This window comes from Phoenix dactylifera, chromosome 12, assembly GCF_051530095.1.
Source record: "Phoenix dactylifera cultivar Ajwa chromosome 12, Ajwa_hap1_PhDact_Kaust_v1.1, whole genome shotgun sequence".
In the NCBI taxonomy this organism is placed as follows: Eukaryota; Viridiplantae; Streptophyta; class Magnoliopsida; order Arecales; family Arecaceae; genus Phoenix; species Phoenix dactylifera.
The window spans coordinates 20,516,718-20,542,722 of NC_143201.1; the positions used below are offsets into that span (position 1 = coordinate 20,516,718).

Genomic DNA, 26,005 nt, shown 5'->3' on the forward strand with positions numbered 1-26,005 from the left:
AAAGAGAGGTGAGAGAGGACAGGGAATCACCAAACAGGTAATGGGGGGAGGGGGAGAGCATGCTTGCAGCCTGGTGTGCTACGAGAAGGGAGAGTTGTCTCGATCGTGTGGGTGGAAAAGGTTTCGCACCCCACTTGCAACTTAAGTTGGAAAAGCTTTTGCTATCAATTTTACTGCAAAAGATCCAGGAAATTTTTGGCCCCCTTTTTTGGTAACCTAGTTGCAGCATCGCAAACGAGTTGCATATAATCAGACAACTGCAAATAGCTGCCCGCCACTCATTTGATGCAGTTGAGTTTTAAGACTACCAATTGCAAGAAACCAAAAGGCCCCTAAAATCATAAGTGCAAAATGTCCACTGAAAATCTCAAAATCCAAAAGGTTCTTAAACATCAAATGGAAGTGTGGAACAATTCCACAATTATGTTTCAAATATCAGAAGGGATCCAGGTCTAGAAATCATTTACTCATATTTTCTTCTTCACTATTTCTTTTTCTTCTACTTTGATGCAGTTCAAACTGAGAATCACAGTTTCAGACTAAGGGAAGACAAAAACCAGCATCTGGAGGTAAACTTTTAGGCTAAATGTTCTACTTGAGCTTATGATTTTTTTTCTTTTGATGATAAGTTTATGATTTTATAAAATATAAAAAAGTTTATGATATTATATAATTTTTTAAGTGTTCTACTTGGTCTCTTTTATTTGTCGCGGTCCATATTTGAGCATTGGGCCTTAACTTACCAAGTTCAGGATATCAGAGATTAGATGCTTTATGATGGACCCTAATTTTTGCAAAGCAAGGAGGTGCATGTTTGCTATCAATTATCATACCAGTGATAAACATGGGAAGCATCCAATCTCTCTTTGGTGCAAATGAAAAAGGATGAAAAGAGAAAAGAAATAAATATGGGAAGTGAAGAGGGAAGAGAAAGAGAAGGGATGAAAAGAGGAAAGAATAAGTAGAAAGGAAGGTAGCCTACTCGATCCAGATTTCCCTCCCTTCTAATCAATCATGCATCTCCAAAAGGCTTCCTTTTCTTCTTATTGTAGCCATCGGGTGGGTTCTAGGAAGTCTATGTTGTAGGCTCTTGGACTATTTAGAGTTGTAGGATTTTATTATGAAGTGTAAAGTTCTATACTTCTTCTTTCTCCTTCCCATGCATGCTGCTTCCAATGTGTTTAACTATCTAGAGCTTGGAGGCTGGAGGAACCACCTAATGAACATAAAATTATTCCTTGTTGCTGGTTTCCAGCAAAGAAGATCAAGACTGTCAGACAACTATTAATTATGGATAAACCTAAATATTAACCACAATCTCCAACTCGAGGTCCTGGACAAGAGTGGTTGAAAGATCTGTGATTAACTCAACCTCGACAAAATATAGCCAGATCCTTCAATATAGCCAAAAATACCCGCATATGACGTAAACACGGAATTTGGTAAGACACTCAGACATGGCTCCATAGGAGAAATTATTATATATTGAAAGATCCAAAACTTAGACACACACTCAACACAGGAATCTGAGTCTATGTAGCTTAGAATAAAAATCCAAATATGAACTGCAATATCAAACCCCAGGTTGTGGGCCAGATTATTTCAAAGATCAGTGATCCATATATATAACTCAACCTCAACATGATAAGTTTCCTCTCTAAGTTATTAGTGTCAGTAATAAGAAACCAAAGTCCATATATATGACCAAATAACCCTACCTTCAACAAGAATGGCATTATCTGCATTGATTATAATCATGTGTAAGCTAGAGAACTTTCTAGCCCGATGAATAAGCAAAACAATAAAGCAGAATCTTCAAATAAATCAATTTGACAGGCAAATTTAAGGAGAAGCTAGGGTGCTCTACTTATAGCAGGAGGGCTGTTCAGCTGTTCCCTAAATTCCCATTGATGAAGCCTCATATATACCCATGGAAGAAAAAATACAAAAAGCTGGGGCACAATGGACCACACCACTGCTTTTTCATATTTAGACCGACACAAAAAGGAATTGATCATAAAATTGGCATGTCATACTCTATATGATTATAGGTTGATTTACGACATATGAAATAAAATACCTTGGCAAAATTCTTACATGCATGGCAAAACTGGGTTAAAAACTTAAAATTTTATGATAACAGTGTAGTTTTGCTTTTCTAGCACAGACTTACAATTGCAGCAGAAATTTTTGCACAATGAATTGGAAGCAAAGAAGTATCAAAAAGCCTCTTTCCTCTTCTCTTAGTGTTCTCGGTGAAGGATAAAATAAATATGTCATGGCCGTAAATAGGTACCTCGTTAGTGCAGCATATAAGACTACCTTTCCTGGTTGAATTTTTAAGTGCTCCACATAATGCAAGGTAGAGCCATCTGGAATATCTATGACTAGGGATCTTCTAAAGAGTCAGAAGACAAGCATAAAAAATATGGTGGCAACACTAGGAGAAAAAGATCGACTACATGTTCAACCCAGCATGAAGTGTAGATAGAATCACATGATTAAACTTTTTTCCATATAAGTTTGGACGTACATATGTTCAGGTCCTTTTTATGAATATGAAATCAAGTTGTGATAGAGTATTTTGAAAAAGAAAGGTTGTCTAGCTGACTTCTGATTACGAAAACATAAGTACAAATTTAAAAGATGAACAATGCTTGAAGCACTAAATAAGACTCTAGCCCATTGTAAAAATGAAAATCCAAAGTAAACTACAAATAAAGCTAGGAAAACGTGACATTACATATTTAGTGTCTTATCTTGACAAAGTAAATACCATTCAAACTTGTTAACAGCTTCTCTTTAAAGTAACAAATTCCTTTTCTCGGCCCCAAGACCCATAAATTGTTCTAGGGCTTCATTAGTCAAGTCATCACATAATAGTAAAAGCTATGTTAGCTATGTTACCCAACTAAACAATTGATAACCAGAAATACACGAGCAAGACATCAAGCATACAAGGCACAAGAAATTACAAGCAAATAAAGTCAATCTCATTATTATTTTTTTGCCATAGCATTCACTTCTTAATGTTTACAGGATCCAGGAAAGTAAACATTGCTTGGACAAAAACACCATAGAAAAGCAGAATAGAACTTCTATAACAACTCATACCTCCATAACTTCCTCCAGGGCAAGCCTTTGTATCAAAGATGAATGAAGTTGCAATCTGCGATTCACATCCTACATAACAGCACGAAAATTGTAACTCCGAAGCAGCAATACAGTCTACCAAGATCAAACCAAGCTACAAAACTTCAGTAAGCCACTGAAATAAATAATAAGGTTGATGTCCTTCAAAGTGGCTAGAATTCTGATAAATGTATCAGCATGCACTACAATGCCCACAAAAAATAACCACAGTAGGGTGTGAACCGTGAAGGTTATTTGTATAAACAACACCTAATTTTTTACATATTTGGAAGAAACAGCAATGTTAACTGGAAAGTTCGGCATGATAGAGAAAAGAGCTACTTGCATTTAACATTAATTGCCAGGAAAAGCAAATGCTTTTATTACATAAAGAAATTTAAAAGAAAGAAAAGACAGGACAGCAAATCAGGAAGAAAGAAAATTAAGTAAGAAGTAAGGTCAGCACCCAAATTATCACTAAAACAGGAAGAAATTATGCAGCTTGAGAACCTAAGGCTGCTTCAGAATATTTTCATACCTAAAATGACCATAAAAACTACAGAACTTCTATGATTGTTTCCCTTAATATACGAAGAAATTAAAACAATAGTAACGGCAAGGTATTTCGAACCGGTACTGGTAGCCGTACCGGTGGCCTACCGGACCGGTTCATCGTTCTCGGTACCATTTCGGTACCGGGCTCATACCGAGGGCCGGAAGCCGGAGAAGACGAGATGAAAGAGAGAGCGAGCGAGGGAGGAAAGGAGAAGGAGAGGCCTTCGCCAGAAAGAGAGAGCAAGCGAGGGAGGAAGGGAGAAGGAGAGGCCTCCACCGCTAGCGGAGGGCCGCAGGGGGCCGGACGCGGTTGCGGAAAAAATTTTGAAATTTTTTAAGTGAAGTGGGCGACTCGCTTGCCGACTTCACTTAAAAAATTCCATTTTTTTTCCGCGGCCATGGCATCGGCCTCTACCGCGCCCCCGCGGCCTCCACCGCCCCCCCCCCCCACTAGCATTGTCACCCCCCCTCGGCCTCCGCCGGCCCCCCGAGGCCCTCCGATGGCGGCGGAGGCCTCTCCTTCTCCCTCCCTTCCCCGCTCGCTCTCTCCTTCTCTTCTTCTTCCCCGGCTTCGGCTAGGTTATATTGGCACGGACTGTGTACGGTTTTTCATGGCTGAACCGTACCGGTCAAGGCCCAGACTGGTACAGTACGTGCTGAACCGGCCAGTACCGACCGGTACGATACGAACCGGTTCAGCATACCATGGTCAAGGATCGCCAAGCCGATACCTGTAGGCATACCGGTCGGCCACCGGACAGTTCGGTATCGGTTCGAACTGGTACCACTGGTTCGGCTTGGTTCACACACTCAAAAGCCCAAAAAAAAATTGGCCTAAACGATACAGACCAGTATCGTTTTTTAACGCTAGATTGGTTCGATACAGGCTGAACCAGCCAGTACGGATTGATTCAGCATTCCTTGCACACTATGAAACATCCTTCTAAATACAAATATCTAGAATGTTTATAATAAGTGCAACAAGATAAGGCTTAGTGCGGTCCTTGGTGTAAGCCCACTATGACTGGAAATACACTAATGATCGTTAGAGCTCCAGCATACATGTCCCTAAATATCAATACACCAGTTGATTGAATATCAATATACCAATTAAGAAAACCTCTCCTCCTAATTTCTTATGACCTACTTAATTAACGCTCTTGGTTTCTTAGACAACGTCCAATATCTATTACATCTCCAATGTCTCTTGCACATGTATATGGATATATGGGTGTAGTTATAATAAAAACAAGGAGAAAAGAGGTAGGCCCAAATTCATTACAAATGACATATTATCCTTCTTTCGATCCTGTGCATTTGAAATATAATAAGACTATAAGAGTAATCTCGTAACCTAACCGGGCATTAAAATTGTCATCATTTACCATGTGATTAACATGTTTGGATGCACCTAATCCCCGGAATGCCTTTATCCCTTTTTTTCTAGAGACATAAGAATAAAAACATGATATTTAGGTCATGTGGTTATGAGTTTAAACCCTCATTCCCAACCTACTTGCATTATAATTCTGCCAAATAGAATGCATGCATATACATGCATCCTCGTGTATGTACTATACCCATATATTGTGGTCTTTATCATTTCCTCTTAGCGCAATGCAATGTTAAGGAAAAGATTCTTGGATGCCTTGCTTCTTAATATGAAGGTTTTCAAGACATTTTAGAAAGGTCATTGTATAATAGAAAACACGAATTTAACTGCCATGGACACATTATTATCATGCCAATCCTTACAAACACATGGCACTTGTACGACAACCATGCTAATGCATGCCAAGAGTGTCAAGAACCAGCACAGCAAGGCACAAACTGAGCCAATGCCAAACTGGCCCACCACTATCACATGATACCTCAGTAAATGGTCTTAAGAGAATCTGTTTACCTTTATCCCTTATGCATCTCTCATAGAAATTATTTACCATTAGTGAACATTATGAAAAATTAAAATTGTCCAACAAAAGGATTTGTCAAAAGCGCAACTTTTGGTGACTCAGTGAAGTACAAATATTGATCATTGAAAGGCATGCAGAATCGGACTTGAGAGAAGATTTTTCCAACAAGGGCCATCTGGCTTAAGGAAGCAGATAAGCATATTTCCTTCTTCCCGAAAAATGCCAATGGATTAACATCAAATCAAAATTGTTCAGATATGGAGAATGGAAGGGCCATAGGTTTCTTTAAGAGCTGTCAAACATCAAAAATAATTTTATCTGAATCAAGAATTAGATACCTGTGGGAACATATATGGTCTCAAAATATTGATTTTGGAGCGTAGAGAAGGATTTTGGAGAGAATTAATTTAAGACTTTGTAGACAGAATGGCTGGGAAGTAAGGTTTAAATCCTGCTTGTTTTATTTGATTGAACTTCTAAGCAACATTATAGACCCATGACGGTATAAGAATTTTTAATGATGTAAATGCTTTGGTAAGATAAGTTAAAGTGGCTTCCAAGTTTCATCACTCTTATCCTTAAAATGGAGGTATCGGAGAACATCAAATACTATTGACCAATTACTCTTTGAATCGGGTTTATATAATCAAAACAAAGGCCTTGAATTGTTCAATTTAGACTCATGATTTGCCTTTAAGGGGAATAACAACAAATCCTTTTGTAAACAAAAAGATTTGCCTCTGTAGTTTAAATGAAACAGTTCATCCCTAAAAAAGAGCAACATACCCCTATACCTCACTTGTATTTTCTTTTATTTCATAAAAAACCGCCCCCACTAGATTTGAATTTACAAAGATAGGCTCATAAACCAGATAGTTTTTCATCATAGTTTCAAGAGCAATAGCATCATGATAAAAGATTCTCCATTATATTCCATATGTCTCCCGTTCATAGCGCCCCTTAAGTTTGTTTATATATTCAACACTAATTGAAGATTACCATTTACTACTAAAAAATGGAGGTAAGAAAACTTTCGCAGAAATAAAATGTCCCCCTAGCCAAACTAATGTAAAAAGGGTTGTTGCGCAAGATACCTTTTGAAAGGTGAACAGATAAAGTTGACAAATCTTCCAAAATAGCTTTAGGATCAAAGCACAAGTAAACAATTAATTTGACAGCAAATATACAAGAAATACTTCACAAGCCCAATCAAATAAGTGTTCACCATACCTTTTCACCAACAAATGCAGCCTGGCATGTATAAATAATCATCAACTCTTATAACGCTATCTATCATCTAGATGGCTGAGTTGAAATTGTGGGAAATGGTTTTATTTAGCATAAAAAAGTCGTGAGCCTACGACAGTCTAGTTTTCTTTAGGAATATCGTGATTACTAGGCAAACATAGCCTCCTAGGCTTGACAAGTGTAGCACATAAATGCATTGTTTCATAGTTAGCAATCCAATGTGACAACAAATCCATACTTGATGCTTGCAATCCATTATATAGATCTATGTGATTAGTGTATAACCACTTGAACCAGCTGCTTCAAATTTTGAAAACATTAAAAAACCATCTATAGAACAAATGTTAGCTTCGACGACTTTTCAGATATACCAACAATGAAAACACACAGTTTTTATGTATCCACATATGCTTCTACTAGTGAGCTTTTGCTTTCTCCATGAAACACCTCCAAACTGACATCCCCTTCCACTTTACATCCATCATATCCCCCTTTGATCGTTCTCAAACTATATAACAACCTAAAACAGAGATTGGATGCTCTATGAACAAGAATAACCACAGATGCCTCGGCTTTAAAGAACCATAAAGAAGCCCTCCAACCATAAAGAAGCCCCCCAATCATATAGCATCTCCATTTTTCACTGTACCATCAGTCCGATTTTAACCCTTCAATGGAGTCAAACACTAGCAGACCTCTTAAAGTTGAATCCAGAAACAGTAATCAATGCCAAGAACCAGAAAAATTACACAAACGTCGAATACCCACTCAACTCGGAAACATTTGTACCACTTAAAGAATCATCCAGACAGGCCCAATTTTTCTTATCATTCTGCCCAGCAGATCTCAGAAAATCAAGCAATTGAAAACTGATAGTCCGACATTCTCTTGGTGGCTCCAGGACAGAAAAGAACCCAGAACCAGAAAAGAAAAGAAAAGAAACACTTCCAGATCACAAGAAAACCCAGAAAAAGAAAAGAAAAGAAAAGAAAAGAAACATGGAACGAAAACAAGAGCAAGAGCGAAAAGCGCTAAAGAAACAGAAAGAAAAGAAGAATTGTAATACACGGCGTGGTGGAATGAGGTGAGATTAGGAGGGGAGGGCGAGAATACCGGGAGGGAGTCGATGCGCCGGCTCTCCACTAGATTGGCGAAGTTGCCGTCGGGGAAGCTCCACGACTCCATCAGCCACGAAGCGAGGACCAAGATGGGGGTGGGGAATCCCTAACCCTAGCTCTTCCTCCCTCTCCTTCAAAAACGAGCGAGAGGGCCTTATTCTCTCTGTAACCCTGCCGCTTACTCTCTATAAATTCTTTTCTTTAGGTCGGTTTGGGCGCGGCAGCGAAGCAGAGAAGGGAAGAGAAGGGAGAAGGGAGAAGGGAGAAGGGGACAAGATGCCAGTCTCCGGTCTGACGCCACCCGGTTCGTGGTTTGCTCTCATCTACCCCTCCGGTTGCCTCAACCTGCTTCCAGTAGGTACGATCGAGCACTCTTGACAATCGGCCCACCGGATCGGATAGCGACCCGGTAGAAGCAAACCTTTCATCCATTAGTTGACACGTGGCATATTTATAAGGCCCGACAAGCGAGCGACCTGGGCTTGGATATTGGTACTGTGGACCCGACCATTGAGTTACTCAAATTAGAACAGTGATTGGCTTTTAGGTTTCTGTAAACCTAATTGGTTATTTTCAATTACATAAATCAATGTTTAAATCGCACTCAAAAGTGGAGTATTTTCTTTCGCTATAATATTGAAGAGGCCATTATTTTGAACTATGCTTTTGGGAAAGAGTGAATGTTTACTAATCCTTGCTCTTGTCTGCCGGTTATTTTCATTAAGCATATTATGACAATTTAGAGAGAGAAACTTTCTTATGTACTCAATTGAGTTGGTCAAGTGAAACTCTGAAATTTGCAACTTGCAGAAGCTTAAATAGATATCGAGCTAACTAATCTTACTCTGAATTGCATTTTAATCCCAAATATTTCTATAATAATTCATGGTTAAAGAACAGAGACTATTATAAACTTGGTAGCTGGCCAGGAGTATTTAAACAAGAAGTCGGTGTCATAAGAGCCAAACTTATTGAAAATTTTAGGCATGAACTTGAGGCTAAATTTGATAATTTTAACGACGTTTGTACAAAAATTTCGAAGAAACAATCCCCTTCCGATCTAAGTATGATCAGTCATCTGGATGCTCTGTTCGAAATCATGTCCTAAAGGAACTAGATAATGTCTTCCAAAATATCCATTTCCAGATCTGTTAGAATGACTCCTCTACGTGACTACGTCCCATAGATCCCCATAGATCTTCTTATATTTGGTCTTAACTCCCAACACTTCACCCCGAAGAATAGCGAACTTCACGTTCTGATTGCTCAATTGACTATGATGTTCAAATCATCTAGCCGTACTCGCGAGTACTGTCATTTGTGTGTTTCCACATTTTAGGGTGATATTGTAGTTGGATCTCCTAGAAGCTGATTTACGTCTTGGTTGTTTAACTGATAGAAAGAAGTTTTTTTCGAAAGAAAATAATGACTGAAAACTGAAAAGAAGTTAGCATAAACTCTATCACAAGCATCTGATTCGTGTAAAACTTTCCAAGTTTCACTTTTTAACACTTCTTATTAGATTAAACTGTTGCTGAAGGGACAAAGAGAGAGAGATGCCTACCTTGCAGAGTATATTCGAGAAGGTGACATCGTCGTTACTGAAAACCACAAATGATGCGAAATCAAGTAGGGACGAGCAGATGGAAGAAACTAAGCAAGGTGACAAGAATCACCAGCATGGAGGACAATGAGAGGAGCTAAGAAAGTGGTGCTAAGATAGTTTTATAAAAAAAACTCAAATTGAATGACTTTCATAAAAATGAATGTTTGGTTGGTTTCATAAAACCGATTTTTCACAAGATCTATTTTAAAGAGAATACTGTTAAGTTTATCCGTATCGAAAAAATTCCCATGCAATGAAACAATCACTTGGTTTGCACTATTATTTTCTAAATAACCTTATATGGAGCAACCAGCTAGCTAGACTAGTAACACTCTTATGGTTGCACCAAGAGATCTCAGTTCAGATTCTATCTTAACTAAGGCATAGGGTTGCCTGCGTTTAGGAGGGGGTTATTCTCCAAATTGCCTATCAACCTTTTTTATCCCAAATACATAAATAAATTTGTATTTGACATTTATACATTATATAAACACAGAACAGAGATACATACTTTCAAAATAGAGAGCAAAGAAATCGAAAGTATACTCAATCCCAAACTTTCTCATTAAAATTTAAAAGTCTCATAGTCAAATTTATAAATTGCCACAGCATACAGAACTCATCCCGTATGATTTTGAATAACACCACCGCACCCATACCATTTGGCCAAACTGAACCATTGCAATTAGCTTTAATAAAATCTGGTTGTGGGGGCTTCCAGACAACAATGGTGGTTCTTCCTTTAAATGAAGAACCTCTACCTTATTTGCCACTCTTTATGCCTCCCACTAGGCTCTCTACTGGACTTTCCTCGCGTGTTGTAACATAGCAGAGATAAATTAATGAACTTTACCTAATAAATAAAGTTGTACTTCAACTCATGATAAATAGCCTAACATCAAAAATAATTAATGATATCTGTCTGGAGCCAGGATCTGATCCATAAACAGATCTACTGGCAGAGCCAATGGGTTTTGTAACATTTCAGTATACGAACCAGAGATTTTCCTATGCACAGTTTGCGGCCCAACCCTGTGGCTTAGAAATCTCACGCCTCAATTCGCTAAGAGCAGTCGAAAAGAAATGAGAATTTCTGGAAAATATTCATGAATCAAGACAAGATCACACTCAATCACAATTCGCAATTTCTTATGAATCGAAAGCGATATTAAAACAAAATCATCATTCAGACTTGAAGCAGTATCAATTGATCAAATTGGTAGTGCAAACCAGTAACATCGATCAAACAGCTGAACCACTCAAGGTCAACACTACAGAGGGGACAAATGATTAAGACATGACAAATGACAGTGGACGCAGATAGATCGACAAACATAGATCACGCAGATGCAACCGTGGAAGCCAAAGTGGCACTCAGCCAATAATAGTCCTTAAACCATATATATCAACGACAATGCATGGGCACCCACTTTTCCCAGTTCCAGCCCTCGGCCATTCACTCCACAAATACCAATCAGGCCTTCCGACAGGGTCCAATCATGCCACCTCGCATTAGCTCAAAAAAAAAAAAAACATGCCAGTTGGATCACCATCTAGGCCACCCTTGCATCCATGCACGCAACTTTTCTTCATCTAAAACGCCCCCCCAACAAAGGCAAATCATAGAGTCTCCACGTCAAAAGAGAAACAGAGAGATCACCACTCGACTCCCCTACTAGAGACCACCACCAACCCACCTTCCGCTAAAGCTAGATCACAAGCCCAGCAGGGCATCGAAGCTAGGCTGCGGCCCCCGCGCACGCCCTTCCGGAATCCACCGTCACACGCGCACTGCCTGAAGCCCCCCCCATCATGCCCTTTCGGTCAAAAGAAACTGCTCTCACTCTCTCCCTTCGTCACCCATAGGCCCAGCACACGCACGGGCACACAAAGACACTGTAGGACTGCTTTATTGCCCCATCATCCTCCCTTCTCCCCCACCATCAAAAGCCGAGGACACACGCAGAGAGAGAGAGGACTCGCAACCCAGCCAAGAAGTGCTCTGGAGTGCTGATTCCCACCTTCAATCGTTGGAGACGTGTGGAGAGAGCCCGTTGGCTTCTGTCTTTCTCTCACTCATCATACATGGGGAGAGAAAAAGGTCCATTATACTGTTTCTACTGCTGCCAATAACACACACTAAAACAACCACATACATACATACACACACACACATATGCACATATATATATATATATATATATATATATATATATAGAGAGAGAGAGAGAGAGAGAGAGAGAGAGAGAGAGAGAGAGGGGCACTGATAATGGTGGGGCTGCTGCTGATGGTGTTGCTACAGTGGAGTAGCACCCAGAGCCTTGGTTTTCAGCTCGAGGGACATGAGGTAGCGAATGGCTTCGTCGAGGATGGTAGCCACGTCTTTGCCCTTTCCGCCCGGAATAATTCTTCGCAGCACGCCGACGGTCTCTTGTATCCTCGCCCTCTTCAGCCGTTTGTTTCCATGGTTCGAGTCATGGCGTTTTTCCAGCTCTTCTTCTGCCACTCCCCTTTTCTCGCCACCCCTCACGCAGCTCGACTCGGCATCATCGCTGCTATCTTTGGTCCTACAGTCTGCGTGCAATTCATGGTATTGGTCCGCTACCGCTACCACGGAGCTTGCCGTGTCCGCGAGGGATGCGTCAAGTTCTGCATCAACTCTTCTTCTCTTGGCAGCTGGGACGGTAGAGCTAGCAACCTCCTCGGCGCTCCCGCCCGTCATCTCAACCGGGGAGTGCCCCGTGCTGGCTTCTTCTTCCTCGCGGTCATCGTCGGAGTCCGAGTACAGAAGTGCATCGATTTCTTCAGTGTCTTCGTGCATCTCCTCGCCGCCGTGCCCATCGGAAACACTGGTTTCTTTGCTCCCCTGCAGGTCCAGTCCTGGATTCAGGGGACCCGGACTCATAAACAGGGTGCCCGACGGGCTGAAGATTAACCTCGTTTGATCCCCCGAGTGATCGAAAACCAGGAATCTCTTCCGAGGATTAGTGAATTCCGGCAGTCCATAAGCATGGATCGAAGGCGGGGTCAATGCTGTTGTCCTCGCAAGGGATTTGTGCTCTTGAAACACAGGGAAGGGGGTGGCAGCATTGCCGGAGAAGGCACACCCATAAGGATTGAAGAAAGTTGGAAACACCGTGGAATTCGTGTTCGCACCCGGTTGCCGGAGAGTACTCGCCCAGTTCGAGCTACCAAATCGCCATGGTGAGTGCAGCAAGTGGATCCAAGGATCAAAGTCCTTCCCCATCAACAAAAACGAACAAAGAAATCACCTAAAACACCACTTTGGATATAAACACCAACCAATCAGAGGAGTATATAAAGCTACACAACGATTTAAATTCATGAGCTGAAGAAAGCACGAATTACCAGGCAGAAATCAGCTAAGACTGAATGTCTTATCCACAAGAATCCCTTCCGGAAACTGCAAAATTTCCAGCTTTATTTGATGAAGCGGAAGAGAGGAAGCTAATCTACGTAACGGGCTTGAGGAGGTGGCGGAAGTACTGGGCCTGGAAAAATAGAAGGATAAGATTCTTATGCAATTAAGGAAGGCTAGAAAAACTTCAGCTTTGATCTTTTCAACCCTGAAATCGGGTTTTATGCTTCTTTGAGTTCTTTCTCTTCTTCTTCTTATCTTTTACCTGGCAATCCTGTAATGGCTGGAAGCAAGCTATGATCCTAACGATTATGGTGGCGCTACCGGCGATCCCATTCTCATGTTTCAATGCTCGGAATCTCGACTGCGTCGCTGCTTGGCACACCATTACTACTCTCCTTTCCACCGGAAAATGGAAAGAAACCACAAGAAATGGGAAGAGAAGAGAACCCAGTAACTCTTCACAGAAGGCAGCTTAGACGAGTCTAGTAGACCAGAAGAAGAAGAAGTCCCCTTGTTCTCGTCTTTCTCTTTTCGAGGTTTCGATGAGTTAGAAGGGAATATGGCTTCGATGCCGCGTACCAAGAGAAAGGAAGGAAAGCAGTAAAAAGAGGCGAGCAGGGGAAACGGAAGCAGAGTTACAGAATAACCCTACAATACAAGTTCAAGGAAATAACTTTCCGGAGAACATCGACGGAGAGGCTCAGCCACCGCATGCTGTTCAAACTCTTCAACCACTCTTAGATCCCTGCAACACCGAACTCTACATCAGAAGAACACCAAAACTTTCTTCATGAACGAGAAATCACAGTTCAAACCACTTCCAAACCCTTAACAATTGAAAGTAAACAGCTTCGGAGACGGCTAAGCCCCTAAAAAGTTCCAATTTTGAGCGGAAGTTCCAGTAGAATGCCAATAAAATTTCGAATAACCAAGCACAAATCTCATGGAAGGAACCAATTTACTAACCTTCGGCCAAAAAGCTTCACATATCCATCAACTCGGAGCGGGAAAAAAAAAACCAAAAAACAACACGAAATTCTTGAGCATATGCACGAAAAAAATCGATTTTTAGCTGAGAATCCTCAAAAAAAACCAATAAAACCAGAGATTCTAGCATAAACCACAAGAAAAGAACCGATTTCTTGAGCAGAGATCGAAAGACTTCAAACATCCATCAACTTACACCCAAAAAACACGGGAAAAAGACCAATTCCGAGGGAAATCCTCAGATCGCTTCGCCCAAAACGGATCGAGAGAACCCAAGATCCAATCCACGCGCGGAACAAGAGAGGAGATCGGGAAGCGGGGGAGCAAGATCGCGGAAGGGGGAAAATCGGAACCAGAATTAATAGAGAGGGGCGTGGATTTTATCGGTTCACCGGGACTAAACTACCCCTCCTCATTAATAATTTTACGAACCGTTCAGTGGTTCTGAAATGTAATTTTTAACAACGTAGTTGCCCTCGTCGTTTAAATTAATAAATGGGGTGCGGTCAAATAAGGTGTTGACCAGAGGGGAAGGCGTGCTCGGACCCATGGGTTATTGTTTGGGGGTTGGCGGAGGGGGACACGAATCTCCCCTGCGGAAATGTAATCGTTCGATCTTTTTATGCCCATAATACCCATGGGATTATCAACCTAATTTCTTGGGTGCCACGGTAAAGGAGCAGCAGGGTTCACGTGAATGAGTGTGTCCACCACACTGGAGAATTGATGAGAATATGTGATTGCAATTAATATATATTTGGGGCTAGATGAAAATTTTTCATCAAATGATGGTGTTATTGCAGTGCAAGGTGATTGGATGATATTTGAATCTAACTCACCCAATGTTCTTTTGAGACTAGGTTAAGTCTGAGATTCCAGTGAGAATTAAACTGTTCATTAGACAAACTGCACTAGAGCTAGAGCTAGATTCAAGTTTTGAAATGAAAGATTTTTCAATGTAATCGAGCTAACATGTGTCTAAATTCATTAGATCTAACTTTTATAAAAATCATGTGCCGCCAATTTCAATTCAAGTTTTAGTCAGCACCTTCATTAACTATGTAATATGGGTTTGGTAAAAACCAAACCAAATCGATATCGTCCAACCACTTCGATCCTCAGTTTTAGTGGCTCCACTTTTAAGATAACAAAAACTATTGAATACAATAGTATTCTCTGAGACATTTTTTTATACTTTGGTGGATGATAAATTTAAAAAAAAATTCAAAATAATTTTATGATCAAATTAATTAATTCATGCACCCTAACTTTTTCAGCTGTAAAATACTATTTCTTGTGAAATGCATGGAGTATACGGCTATCGGTACAAGAAAATTCACAAATATCTATATAATTAATTCTTAGCCATTTGCTCTATATGAAAGTATTATGAGGAAGGTCATAATGAACATACTTAAACATCTTTTAGGCTCAGTAATTTATTGGACAGAGATTTTGAATAAGATTATTTGAAGGCCAATTTTTTCTCTTTCAACAAACTTTCAAAAAAAATTTAAACAAACTATTGTACATATTCTGATCTTGGTTAATTACAAAAACTTAACTCAATAGGATCAAATATATAATTGAATAGATAAATTGAAAATGCTAGATTTATAACAATTGAAACCACATGGAAGATTTACTAATATAAGGGTAAAATTTGGCCAGTTGAAACGGGAATTCATCAACTATTACTTATTTCTAAATTAATACGATTTATTTCTTTCCTTTTGAAAAAAACTCAGAAATACAAGAATAATCTAAATAATAATTCTAATGTCCTTCATTATATGACGTACGTGATATTAGTTCTTCCGTATTTAATTTACATGTCTTGAGAGTGAAAAATTAATCTTGAAAAAGTATGTGTACGGCAAAGTCGCACTACTTATCCTGGTTTGTTTATTCATTTAATGTCTAGTCTAGTGCATGGCTTATGTCCACTTTGCAGTGAAAATTATACTAAAGGTTTAAACTGCATGTGGTTGTGCAATACTTGGCATACATAGAATCAATCTAGTCATATGATTACATAACTGGATATTTCATCTTTAATATGGAGCATCCATGAGTCAGAAAATATATTTTATACTGCACTCGAGATCAAGAGAATAATTTTCTCTCTCAAAAAAAGAAAAAGAAGATTCAAAAAATAAAATTCCTACTTTGCAATGGAAACAAAGTCAAGGACAGCTTTAGAATCACTTGGTGGCAAGAAAAATTTCAGAGAATCTCTTCGCATGAGGAGGCTTTTCAACTCTCAAAAAACATGAGAAAAATGAACCCATAGAAAATGTCAATTGGTCATACTTGTTAGATCAAGCCATTAACGCACTGTTTTATTTCTTCCATCACATTTGACTCCAAAAGCAGGATCATCACATCATTTTCAGTGTATCAGACTTGCACTGGCTCATTCTCACACTACCCTATGGTACCTGGGGTTGCAAGAAAGCTTTTTGGGGATTTGATTCCCCAAAGGCAAATGGTGACGTTGCACCCTATGTAATAAACAAAGCAAGGAGTCACAATATAAAATAGGAGACAGAATATTGCACAAGTACACATGCCATTATATTAAACCCTGCCGAATCTTAAGGGTTTGGAGAAGATCTGCTAAGAAATAGTTCAAGATCACCTATAATACTAGACTACTACTGTAACTTTAGCACGATCTTTTAGTTTCACGCCCAGAGGGGCGTCCTTTTAAGCTTAAATAAGGAGAGATTACAATGGGGTTCATCATTTATTTTTAAAATTAAAATATATTTTACCTTCTATATTTGATGGTGGATGGCTGGGATAGATATCTCTTCCAAGTTTTCATATATTTTATATTCTGATGCTCATAAACGTAGTTATCCTAGATTGGTATAATAAATCTATTTTATCAAAAACATATATTTTTATTTGTCACATATCTACTACGTAAATTATGGTTAGTAGGCACTCTGTTGGTACGGTTGTTGTGACCCTATGCATGGTTGTACGCAGACATTTTATGAAATCAGGAGGTGTTACCCATCCATTTTTTAACAAATCAAAACATTTCAAGTGGATGATCACTTAAATTGGTATATGATAAAGATTGTTGCGTATTTTGCTATTTTAAAGTTTGTTAAGTACACATTTTGAAGCCATTGGATTTCAGTTTGGTCAATTAAATTCTCAAATAGATTCACTAACATTTGCCCAAAAAATTTAGTTGCCAACTAATTTATATTTCTAAAAACCTCGTTTCAACTTGTTTCTTAATACTTAAAAATTCAATTTTGCTTGATATGTTGGTGCACTTAAAAGAAAGCAAGGATTTTTTTTTTTTTTTTAATCCCGTTGTTTGATAAATGCACCAAGCTTTTAGCTAGTAGACTAGTCTTGTTTCTTCTTCTTAGCAAAAGTAGAACTGATTGTGGTGCATTTTAATTAACGTGGTATCTGTAGAGAGATGGAAGAAGTAGAGTGATTCGTGTTATTAAAGATTTGGGACACTTGAGATGTAGTGTTTAATGCTATCAACATTATACCAAAATCAAAGCAGCATCAAGTGAGTATTTTTCATCACAAGACAATATTTTCAAAGACATAGGGAGATAATTACAATAAGATTGCTTAATAATTTATGTTTAGAGAAGTATTGGGCCTTTTTAACTTTTGGTATATTAGTCGTTCATTTTAAATTTCTATGTCCCAAGTTGGCTTGACCTTGCAAGCAAACCAAGTAAAGTCATGTTGCCGACTAAAGACACACATGACAATCTTCTCTAGGCTCAGAAGTAACACCATATTATACTTGGAGAGGGCCTACCAATAGTGCATACACTCAAACACATCTCGACTCATGAGACTTGTGTGTGAGGCCCTCAGATGAGAATTTATTGGGTGGATCATGTCCACCATAGATCCAAGATGAAAGCATTCTCGTGCATATTGCTATTACACATAAAAAGAAGAAAAAGCAACACGAGCTAGGATGATTTCATCCTAGGTCTACGATGATTTTGTTCTACCTAGTAATTTCTCCTATCAGATATTTTGAGAAAGTATGGAACTATTTAGTTCATGGATTCTCCAACAAAGACACCATACTTGTAAAGCCATTTAACCATGGCCCCCTCCATCATCACCATCAATTATTCGATGTTTTAAGTATCGGGGTTATATCGCATCCTTGGATCACCCACAGCATAGATCTCAAAGCACTTTGAATTCCATCATTCACCCATTTGCACAGAACTCAAAGTATTCGGTGGATGATCTACTAGCAGATCCGCATAAAGGAAGGTGAATCGTTCTCTCTTCCGCATGAAAGGTATAACCCCAACCCTAATATTAGCCGGCCAATCGAAGAATCAATCAGTGGACCCTCGGATCCGTTCCTTCTCTGCCTTGATATGCTTCTTGTTTTATATACGTAGAAGATGAGGCAAGGAGGATGGTCAGCCGACCCGAAAGCCTCCATCATCACACACGTGCAATTTTTGTCCCAAAGGGCATGCTTATTAGTTCGCACGTGCGTACAGAGGAGGCGTTCATGTCAAAGGCTCGCAGTGGTCGTCTTTGTCAAAACTTACAGCGGTCATGATGATGCTTAGGCTCCACAAGTCAGCAGGAGAGGAGAGCATTTGCGCAAGCGTGAAGAATTACCTTGTATTTGTGACTCTTTGGTGCCAAGCAACAAGCCATCATTCGTTTCATCCATGTTATAATTTTGCGGGCGAGGGCCATCATCGTTGGCTTGGTTCGAGAGGTCCACATCCACATGTAATACCTGCATGAAACCAGGGACTGTCGATCGCAGGATGACGAAGCGCGCGAGGGGTCCTTGACATGCCCACACAAACTCTTCTTCTGGTCCCGGCCATGCTGTGAGATGCCCACATCGACATGTCACGCCTGAATGGAACCATAGTTTTGAACAGTAAGGTCACATGAGCCTATGATATGGGAATTTTGCTGTTGATCATGGCTTGGCAAGTCTTTTCTCGCATTTCCAAGCCTCAGGCCATTTAGCTATTATCATAGGATAGATTAACATTACATTAAAAATTTTATTTTTAGGTTAAACCATATGAGAGATTATTCTCCTGTATTTAGAGGAGGTGGGAAGCTATTATCGTCCAAAACTAACTACCAAGTGAAACCCCTAAAAAGTGGGAGACTACTATATTCGAAGAAATTGTTAATTAGGCTTTGAAGGCTCAAGAGAGAACCTCACCCCAAGCCTATCAAACTCTTGAAGTCAAGCAAGGGGGAGAAGTTCAAAGGATTTTTCTTTTTTTTTAATATCCTTCAACTTTCTCTATACATATATACAATACTTCGCCAGTGAGATTCTGAAAACTGGGCAGCAAGCAGTAGGCTACCAGTGAAACTCCAGAAATTAGTCAGCAAGGTATTCTGATTTGGAGAGAACAAAACATAACGTCAACATACAAAAAAAATAGATATATGTTTTAAGTCCATAGAACTAAAGCTGGCATGACCCTTGTTTTAACATGAAACAGCAGAACTCCAGAGCTTTCACTCATAAATAAGCACCAAGTACCTATTGGACCACTTTGTGGCTAAAACAGGATATGATCCTACTTCCTGCCTCTTTTGCCACGGCCTCGCCCACCTTGGCCTCGCCCACCTTTGCCTCCACGACCGCCGCCGCCGCCCTTCTGATGGCCAACCTTCTTGCCATTTGAGGCTGACGGGACTTTCATCTGGTCAGGTAATGGGAGAATCCGATCGATACATTTACGGAAGCTGAAATCATCATCAGTTCCATCAACCCGTACGATGAAGAAGCAACGACTCTTCCATGTCGGATGGTAGCGGACCTGGAATGCTTGGATCCCTTCTCCAATCTTCTTGTCAGGCTCCGGATGGCCCTTCTGCAGTAAATTCAACAGCACCATGTGCTCGTACTGCACAAACAAAAGGATGTGAGTCGAAACATCTTAAACTTAAATCCGAACGCAGTGTGGGAGAAACATGTTATTTAACTTTCAGACATTAGCTTGCAGACAGAATGACGAAGTCAGTTACAGCGCAGGAGTTCAATAAAGAGAAACTGAGATTATTTTATGCATACAGCGACATCTTAATATTTAGTTATATAAACAACAGCTGGGCAATGTCAGACCTATATGGACAAGGATCCTAGGATATGGGAGGACCTGATGTTTTAACCTGAAACTGGAGGGAACAGTATCTACATGAAAAGTAATGTACAAAGCATGGGCAAATAGTGAAGAACAGCAAATTAAATAAGAAATTAAGCAACTATCGTAGCAAAGTATTCACCAAATCATGGAAGAGAATACTGTGGCGAAATGATAAGAACATACTTTCAAGTGTGAAGGATGGAGCTATTTGATACGATGAGACATAAGCGAGATTTTAACAAAATCAAGTAAAAGCACAGGAACCCAAGCAAAAAATATTATTCCCATCTTCCATGCTGAGTCTCGCATATGGTCATGACTTGTGTTGATTTGTTTTCCATCATACTCCACTAATATAAGGTAAAATCTAACATGACATGATTAATTAAATGAGTTGATTACAAACACAAATACAGAAGAGGCATCTGAGCTTTACTAATAATAATTCCACAAAATTTCCATTGGCACTTTACTTTCCATTTGCTTCGCCTTCTAAAGAGGTTGTCCAATATCACATTAAGCTAAGAAGTAGGTAAAAAGTTTTCTTTTCCCCTAACAAGTTCAAATATCACATTAAGCTAAGAAGTAGGTAAAAAGTTTTCTTTTCCCCCAACAAATTCAAACATCACAAGGGAGAACTACTAATACTTGGCAGATCCCAAATGTGTTGCGTTGATATAAGACATCACGCTCTTAGGGACATGGGAGAATAGCAACTAACAATACTTCAGAGAGTGAAAGCACAAGGACCCATCCGTGATGAAGAAACATGTATTAGCAACTGTTTGGAATGCCAAAGAAGCATATCAATCTAACAAGCTATATTCTTCAATAGGCTATCAGTTTTATTAAAGTCTTGAAGAACATTGGTGCAATTGTTTAGATTGTGAATTAAAGACTAAGACAGGTTTAAAATTCTCAAAAAATTTTTTGTTAAATCTGATGGCCGATGATTAACAAAAATTTCAATAGGTGTGGAAATCAACAAACAATCTAGTTTTGAACCCATAATTAATTTTTTTTTTGTCTATTGTTTCTTCTAGACTCCTCGCAAAAATTAGAAATTCATTTTACTATTAAAACAATAGGTTAAAAAAAGGCATATGTAATTTTCATCATGGTCCACTAGATGCATGTAATATCTTTCAAATCTCAAGATATTATAATAAACTATAAATGAAAAATAATGATGTTACTACTGGAAATAGATATAAATTAGGTAATATATCTTACCTTCAGAAAGCAATAGCACTTGTCAGCTAAAGAAAGTTTGGTGAAAAGATTCTACAGTACTAAAACCCAATAACGAATGAAACAAAAATAGCACTTCCAAAGTAGAACATACAAAACAATATGTAGCCATGATATCACGATATTACAAACAAATTAATGAAAAGGCCAAGGTTGTGAGGAGCCACTACCATTAGATTGTACCTTAATCAAAACTATAAACAGAACATGACTCTAAACAGAATTATGTGCCAAAGAAAGCCATGAAATAAGGGGAGAGTGTACAGCAGAAAAAAGAGATAATAACTAAAATCACGGACCAACTGAAAGTGCCATTTACAAGTGCTCTGAAACTCCATTTAAGCAAGATTTCTATCACATCAATCCAATCAAGTCCTTATTGACAATGCAAATTCTCTGATCTCAGTAAAAGTTCACCCTCTGTATATTCTATTTAGGCATGAAAACCCAGCAAACTTTCACCAAATCGACTTGAACAAAGCACGATTCTGGACACCGTTAAGAATTACCGACAAAATATTAATTTTTGCAATGCAGAAAACATATAAACTCATCAAATCCCATACCAACAATCCAAGGTTTCTTATCTAATAAAAGACCATTCACTGTAAATTCTATTTGGGCATGTAATTCCAACTGGTTTGCAATGAAAACAACGGGAAAAAAGCATGAATCAGAAGATTGCAAAGAACAAACAGAAAATAACGTAAAATTTGTACTGTAGAAATTCGAATTTCACGAAAACCCCACCTAATACTGCATCAACAATCCAAGTTCCCTGATAAAATAAAAAAGCACACCCTATAAATTATATTTAGACATGTAATTCCAAAAAATTTAACTCAGCATCAATCAGGAAGCCACATTAAATTAAAAAGAAGTTGGTAACTTGGTCGCTGCAGAAAAACTATAAGACAATTTTCCCAAAAAAATCACCTTGTTGATATCGAGATTCGGAGACCAGTGATGAAGGAGCTTGAAGAAGTAGTCGAACATCTCCACCGACGAGGTAAACACCTTCGGTCCCAGGCTTGCCGTCATCGAATCCTTCTCGTCCCCACCTTCTGCACCTTTCTTCTCCTCCTCCTCCGCCGCCTTCAATTCCTCCCTCTCCTCTTTCTCTTCCACCTTCTCGAGCCTCTCCTCTTCCAAGGACCTCTCGACCTTCCGTTTCTTCGAAGCTCCATCCTCGTCCTCCTCCTCCGCTGCCGCCGCATCGCCTCCCTCCTCTCTCTCTCTCTTCGCCCCACCTTCTCCGCCCACCTCCGCCTGATTCTCCACCCCGTTAGGCTCGTCGTCTGCGCCCAGGGGCTCGGAATCACCAGCGTTTTGTGGAGATGAGGCCTCCAGCTCCATGTCTACGGCAGATCCGGCTTCCACCGGCGCGTCTCCTTCGTCGGATTGGGGGTTCGCCGCGAGTTCTTCCGCCATGATCGAAACTCTGATACCAGAGAACGAGCTCGGACGTATGGGAAAAACCCTAGCTTCTTATGGGAAAAACCCTCGATCCCCAAGAAACTGGGGGTTTTAATCGCTCCTGTAGGGTTTTGAGGAGGGAAATCCAATCCTGACCCGGATCCGAACTGCATCAGACGCGGACCCTATGACCTATCCCTACCAATCCAATATCTGCTAACCCGACCCGGTAGGTACACCTACATGGATCTTTCAACCCATGATCTGAGGCATAAATATTCCGAATAGATCTTTCAACCTGTGGTCAAGCATCACGCTCTTGGTTTTGGGTGGAAATAGAAAGCAGTTTTTGATCTTCATTTTTGTTAATTTGTTAGTATGGTAGAACTGATTTGCAATGTGATCTTGAAAAGTTTCTCAAAGAGGTCCGGTGAACATGGACTGATATTGTACTCTCATTTTTATGCCACGTATTATATTTTGACTTAATTGGTTGCACTTACGCCTGATTAACATGGGCGACCGTTGTACCAAAAAATAAAAAAAAACTTCTCAAATTGTAGAGAAGTTATGCAAGAATACCACACAGCTTTCATTGCATTAGATGTCTTTAAATAGTTAAATATACACGTTGTACAAGCATGATTCTAGGATCTTATTATGGAGGCTAGCTGTACAAGCATGATTCTAGAATTTAATAATGGAGGTTTGATATGTGGAGTAGAATCTGCATAAATGAATTGCATGATTTTAAGATCTCAATATGTACAATGGAGGCTTGATATGTGGAACAGAATCTGCATGAATAAATTGCATGATTTTAGGATCTAATTATGGACAATGGAGGCTTGATATATGGAGCAGAATCCGCATGAATGAATTGCGGTGGAGAGTAATCTGCGTGAATGGATATATGGCTGAAACCTTGTTTATGCTGGCTTGTCACGCGTATGTGAGTTATTGCTTACAGTACTCCCATCTTTATGCCATGTATTGTATCTTGACTTAGTTAGTTGCACTCACGCTCGATTAACATGAGCGACCGTTGTATCGAAAAAAAAAAAAGCTTCTCAAATATTTGCCCTCTCTATCTCTCCATATGTGCGCGCACGCATGTACATACTCGCTTATCCACCAACCAAAATGTATGGGAATTTTGTAGCCAAATTAAACACCTTTTGATATTCTCCAATGTCATTGTTTCTCACCTAGTAATATTTTACCTTATTTCTGGGTCCAATTTCGCTTGCTGCAGTCTTTATGATAACGTTTAGAAAATCATTTATAAAACGTTTTGTTTATGACATTTTTTTTATTATTTGATATATAGACATCTTTGACTGTGGACTATTTTGCCTCCGTCGGCATACCTGCAATGAGAGGCTTTACTGCATGGTAGTTTGGTTTCAGCGCTGTAAGAGATGTATGAGAGTAGCTCTTTCTTGCATCATGTAAGCAATTGATTCTGAAATGTTCTGCTAAGTTTTTTTTTCCCTTTTTTTTGTGTGCATCCGTTCGCACGTACATGTGAGTGCACGCGTGCGTGTCGGTGTGTGTGTGTGTCTGTGATATCTTGACATCTTTGACATGCAAATGATTTGCAACTACCTGTACACTTGCCAGAGCTTACTGCATGTAGTTTGATTGTGCGGTGCTGCAGGAGATGGATGCTTTGACACTGCTGTTGAGGCAGCACAAAGAGCCATAAATCTGCGTATATGGAGGTCCAAAATGGTGTCAATTGCTATTGTTTGATTCTCCTTATATTCACTACTAAATGTACTATTATCATCGAAAATTTTTTGCGCGGTGTCGAGAAGTGCTTAGACAACTTACAGCATCCTGCCAAATTCTTTAGTTTTATAATGCATTTTCATCATCTAATTATCGAATTTCTTCATTTATTTCTAAATTTAATTGCAGGCACATAGTGTGTACCATGACATTGGTATTATGAAATCGATGCATGCATCACTAGCTAGTGGACAGTTGATATAGGGTTAATCCCAGAGGTATGTATGCTAGGAAAAGCAGAATGTTTCCAACTAAATTGAGATTTTTTAATGACAGCAGCCAGATTTTCTTTCTGAATATCTCACTGAGACAGACACCAGCTGTAGTTTGTGCAGCTGAAGGTGCTGGACAAGTGAGTTGTATATTTTATTTGCGGTCATTCTTGACAAGTTTATATTGTGATTCAACATGTTTGATTTCCTTGATCTGATTTTTCAGCTAAAAAGCTACTGCTGCATGTAGAGTTAGCACATTATAGATGCACTGCATTTAGTGAGAATTCTAGCTGGGGTCAGTGGTAATGAGTGAACTACGTATCTCCATTGTCCATGCTTTAATACTTGAGTATGTTTGGCTATCATCTCCAATTAACTGAACAGCGGAGCTTCAAATAAAGAAGGCTATGGCAATACAAACTCCAAAACAGCCTCTAATTGATTTTGTTGCCCAAAATTTAAGATGCCCCTAGTGTGTTGAGCTAAGAGAGGATTCCGATCCTTTATTCGTCTAATGTCAGAAATCTTTGATATAATGGAATTTTCAATTTGTACTTGTAAGCGAATCTCTATGACATCGCAAAATTTGCTCCAAAAGACAATGCGAGGGATCATGCACTTGGAAATGTCATACTTGGATATAATGTGTGCATATTCAACAAGAGGTTGGTAATTGTATTTCCACATTCAAATATTGGAGAGGTTTCAACTCATAGTGGATGCTACTTGCAACAAAATGCTTCCCCATTGCTTGCAGTTACTGCTTGTTGGGGCAGCTGAGTAATGAATTTTTAATAAAGAATCCAAACATCTAAATTAAAAATTTAAAAAGGAATAGGTATCCTTTTCAAAGAAAGAAAGAAAGAAACAAGTATCCGCCTAGGGTAGGGTAAGAACTGAAACTTCAAAAATTCTATGTTAGCATCCAGTACTGTGCAAATTTCAACATAGTCTGTTTAGGCCCCGTCTAGATGCTCAAAACTGTTATCCACTTGATGTTTCTCATGGAGTTGGGGATGATTAAGATGAGAATGTTGACAAAAAGAGAGAGACAAAGCATTGAAGGACTGTGTCAACTCTCTAATTTGCAAGCTTCTAATATGTCTGCAACTACGAGCAGGGGCTTATCCAAATGGCCAAATCCTTCCACTTAGCAATCAGAGGTTTCAGGTTCGAGTCTTGGGTGGTGAATCCTCTAGTATTCAGTCTTAGGCTATTACGATCCTGGCGGGT

The 26,005-nt window shown here is 39.4% G+C and overlaps 3 protein-coding genes across 9 annotated transcripts in view; all 3 read right to left on the reverse strand.

Annotated features, from left to right (window-relative positions):
• The window catches only part of LOC103701791 (protein ALTERED SEED GERMINATION 2-like), a 35,385-nt gene extending 27,031 nt beyond the window's left edge, over positions 1-8,354 (reverse strand). For 4 of the 6 annotated variants that reach the window (XR_015972160.1, XR_003384644.3, XR_003384643.3 and 1 more), the window contains exons 1-2: positions 7,962-8,345; positions 3,115-3,183 (exon numbers count right to left, since the gene is read on the reverse strand). Coding sequence is in view for 3 of the 6 variants with exons in the window: in XM_008783964.5 (XP_008782186.3) it covers positions 3,115-3,183; positions 7,962-8,033 (141 nt within the window). In the remaining 3 variants the exon portion in view is untranslated. Of the gene's footprint in view, positions 1-3,114; positions 3,229-7,961 lie in introns of all 6 variants that reach the window. The other 2 variants (XM_008783963.5, XM_088708934.1) reach the window with 2 other exon arrangements.
• Positions 8,355-11,631: 3,277 nt separating this feature from the next.
• On the reverse strand, positions 11,632-13,082 carry LOC103701792 (transcription factor SAC51). Of its 2 annotated transcripts, none has more exons than XM_026802495.3 (2): positions 12,942-13,082; positions 11,632-12,855 (listed from the first exon to the last, which is right to left on the reverse strand). In XM_026802495.3, the coding sequence occupies exon 2, from the start codon at positions 12,817-12,819 to the stop codon at positions 11,869-11,871; it is 951 nt and encodes a 316-aa protein (XP_026658296.2). In that variant the 5' UTR covers positions 12,820-12,855; positions 12,942-13,082; the 3' UTR covers positions 11,632-11,868. The 2 variants fall into 2 exon arrangements, with proteins under 2 accessions (XP_026658296.2, XP_026658297.2); XM_026802496.3 differs by having other exon boundaries at positions 11,632-12,844; positions 12,942-13,079.
• A 6,242-nt stretch (positions 13,083-19,324) lies between these two features.
• On the reverse strand, positions 19,325-22,863 carry LOC103701895 (DCL-like protein). The gene is made up of 2 exons (XM_008784112.4): positions 22,284-22,863; positions 19,325-19,856 (listed from the first exon to the last, which is right to left on the reverse strand). Exons 1-2 carry the CDS (start codon positions 22,776-22,778, stop codon positions 19,527-19,529), a joined length of 825 nt encoding a protein of 274 aa, XP_008782334.3. The 5' UTR covers positions 22,779-22,863; the 3' UTR covers positions 19,325-19,526.
• Positions 22,864-26,005: the final 3,142 nt, after the last annotated feature.

Coding starts and splice junctions, on each gene's coding strand:
- LOC103701895 (XM_008784112.4), bottom strand. CDS start 22,778: ATGGCGGAAGAACTCGCGGCGAACCCCCAATCCGACGAAGGAGACGCG. Junction 19,857..22,283: donor CGAATCTCGATATCAACAAG/GTGATTTTTTTG, acceptor TTGTTTGTGCAG/TACGAGCACATGGTGCTGTT.
- LOC103701792 (XM_026802495.3), bottom strand. CDS start 12,819: ATGGGGAAGGACTTTGATCCTTGGATCCACTTGCTGCACTCACCATGG.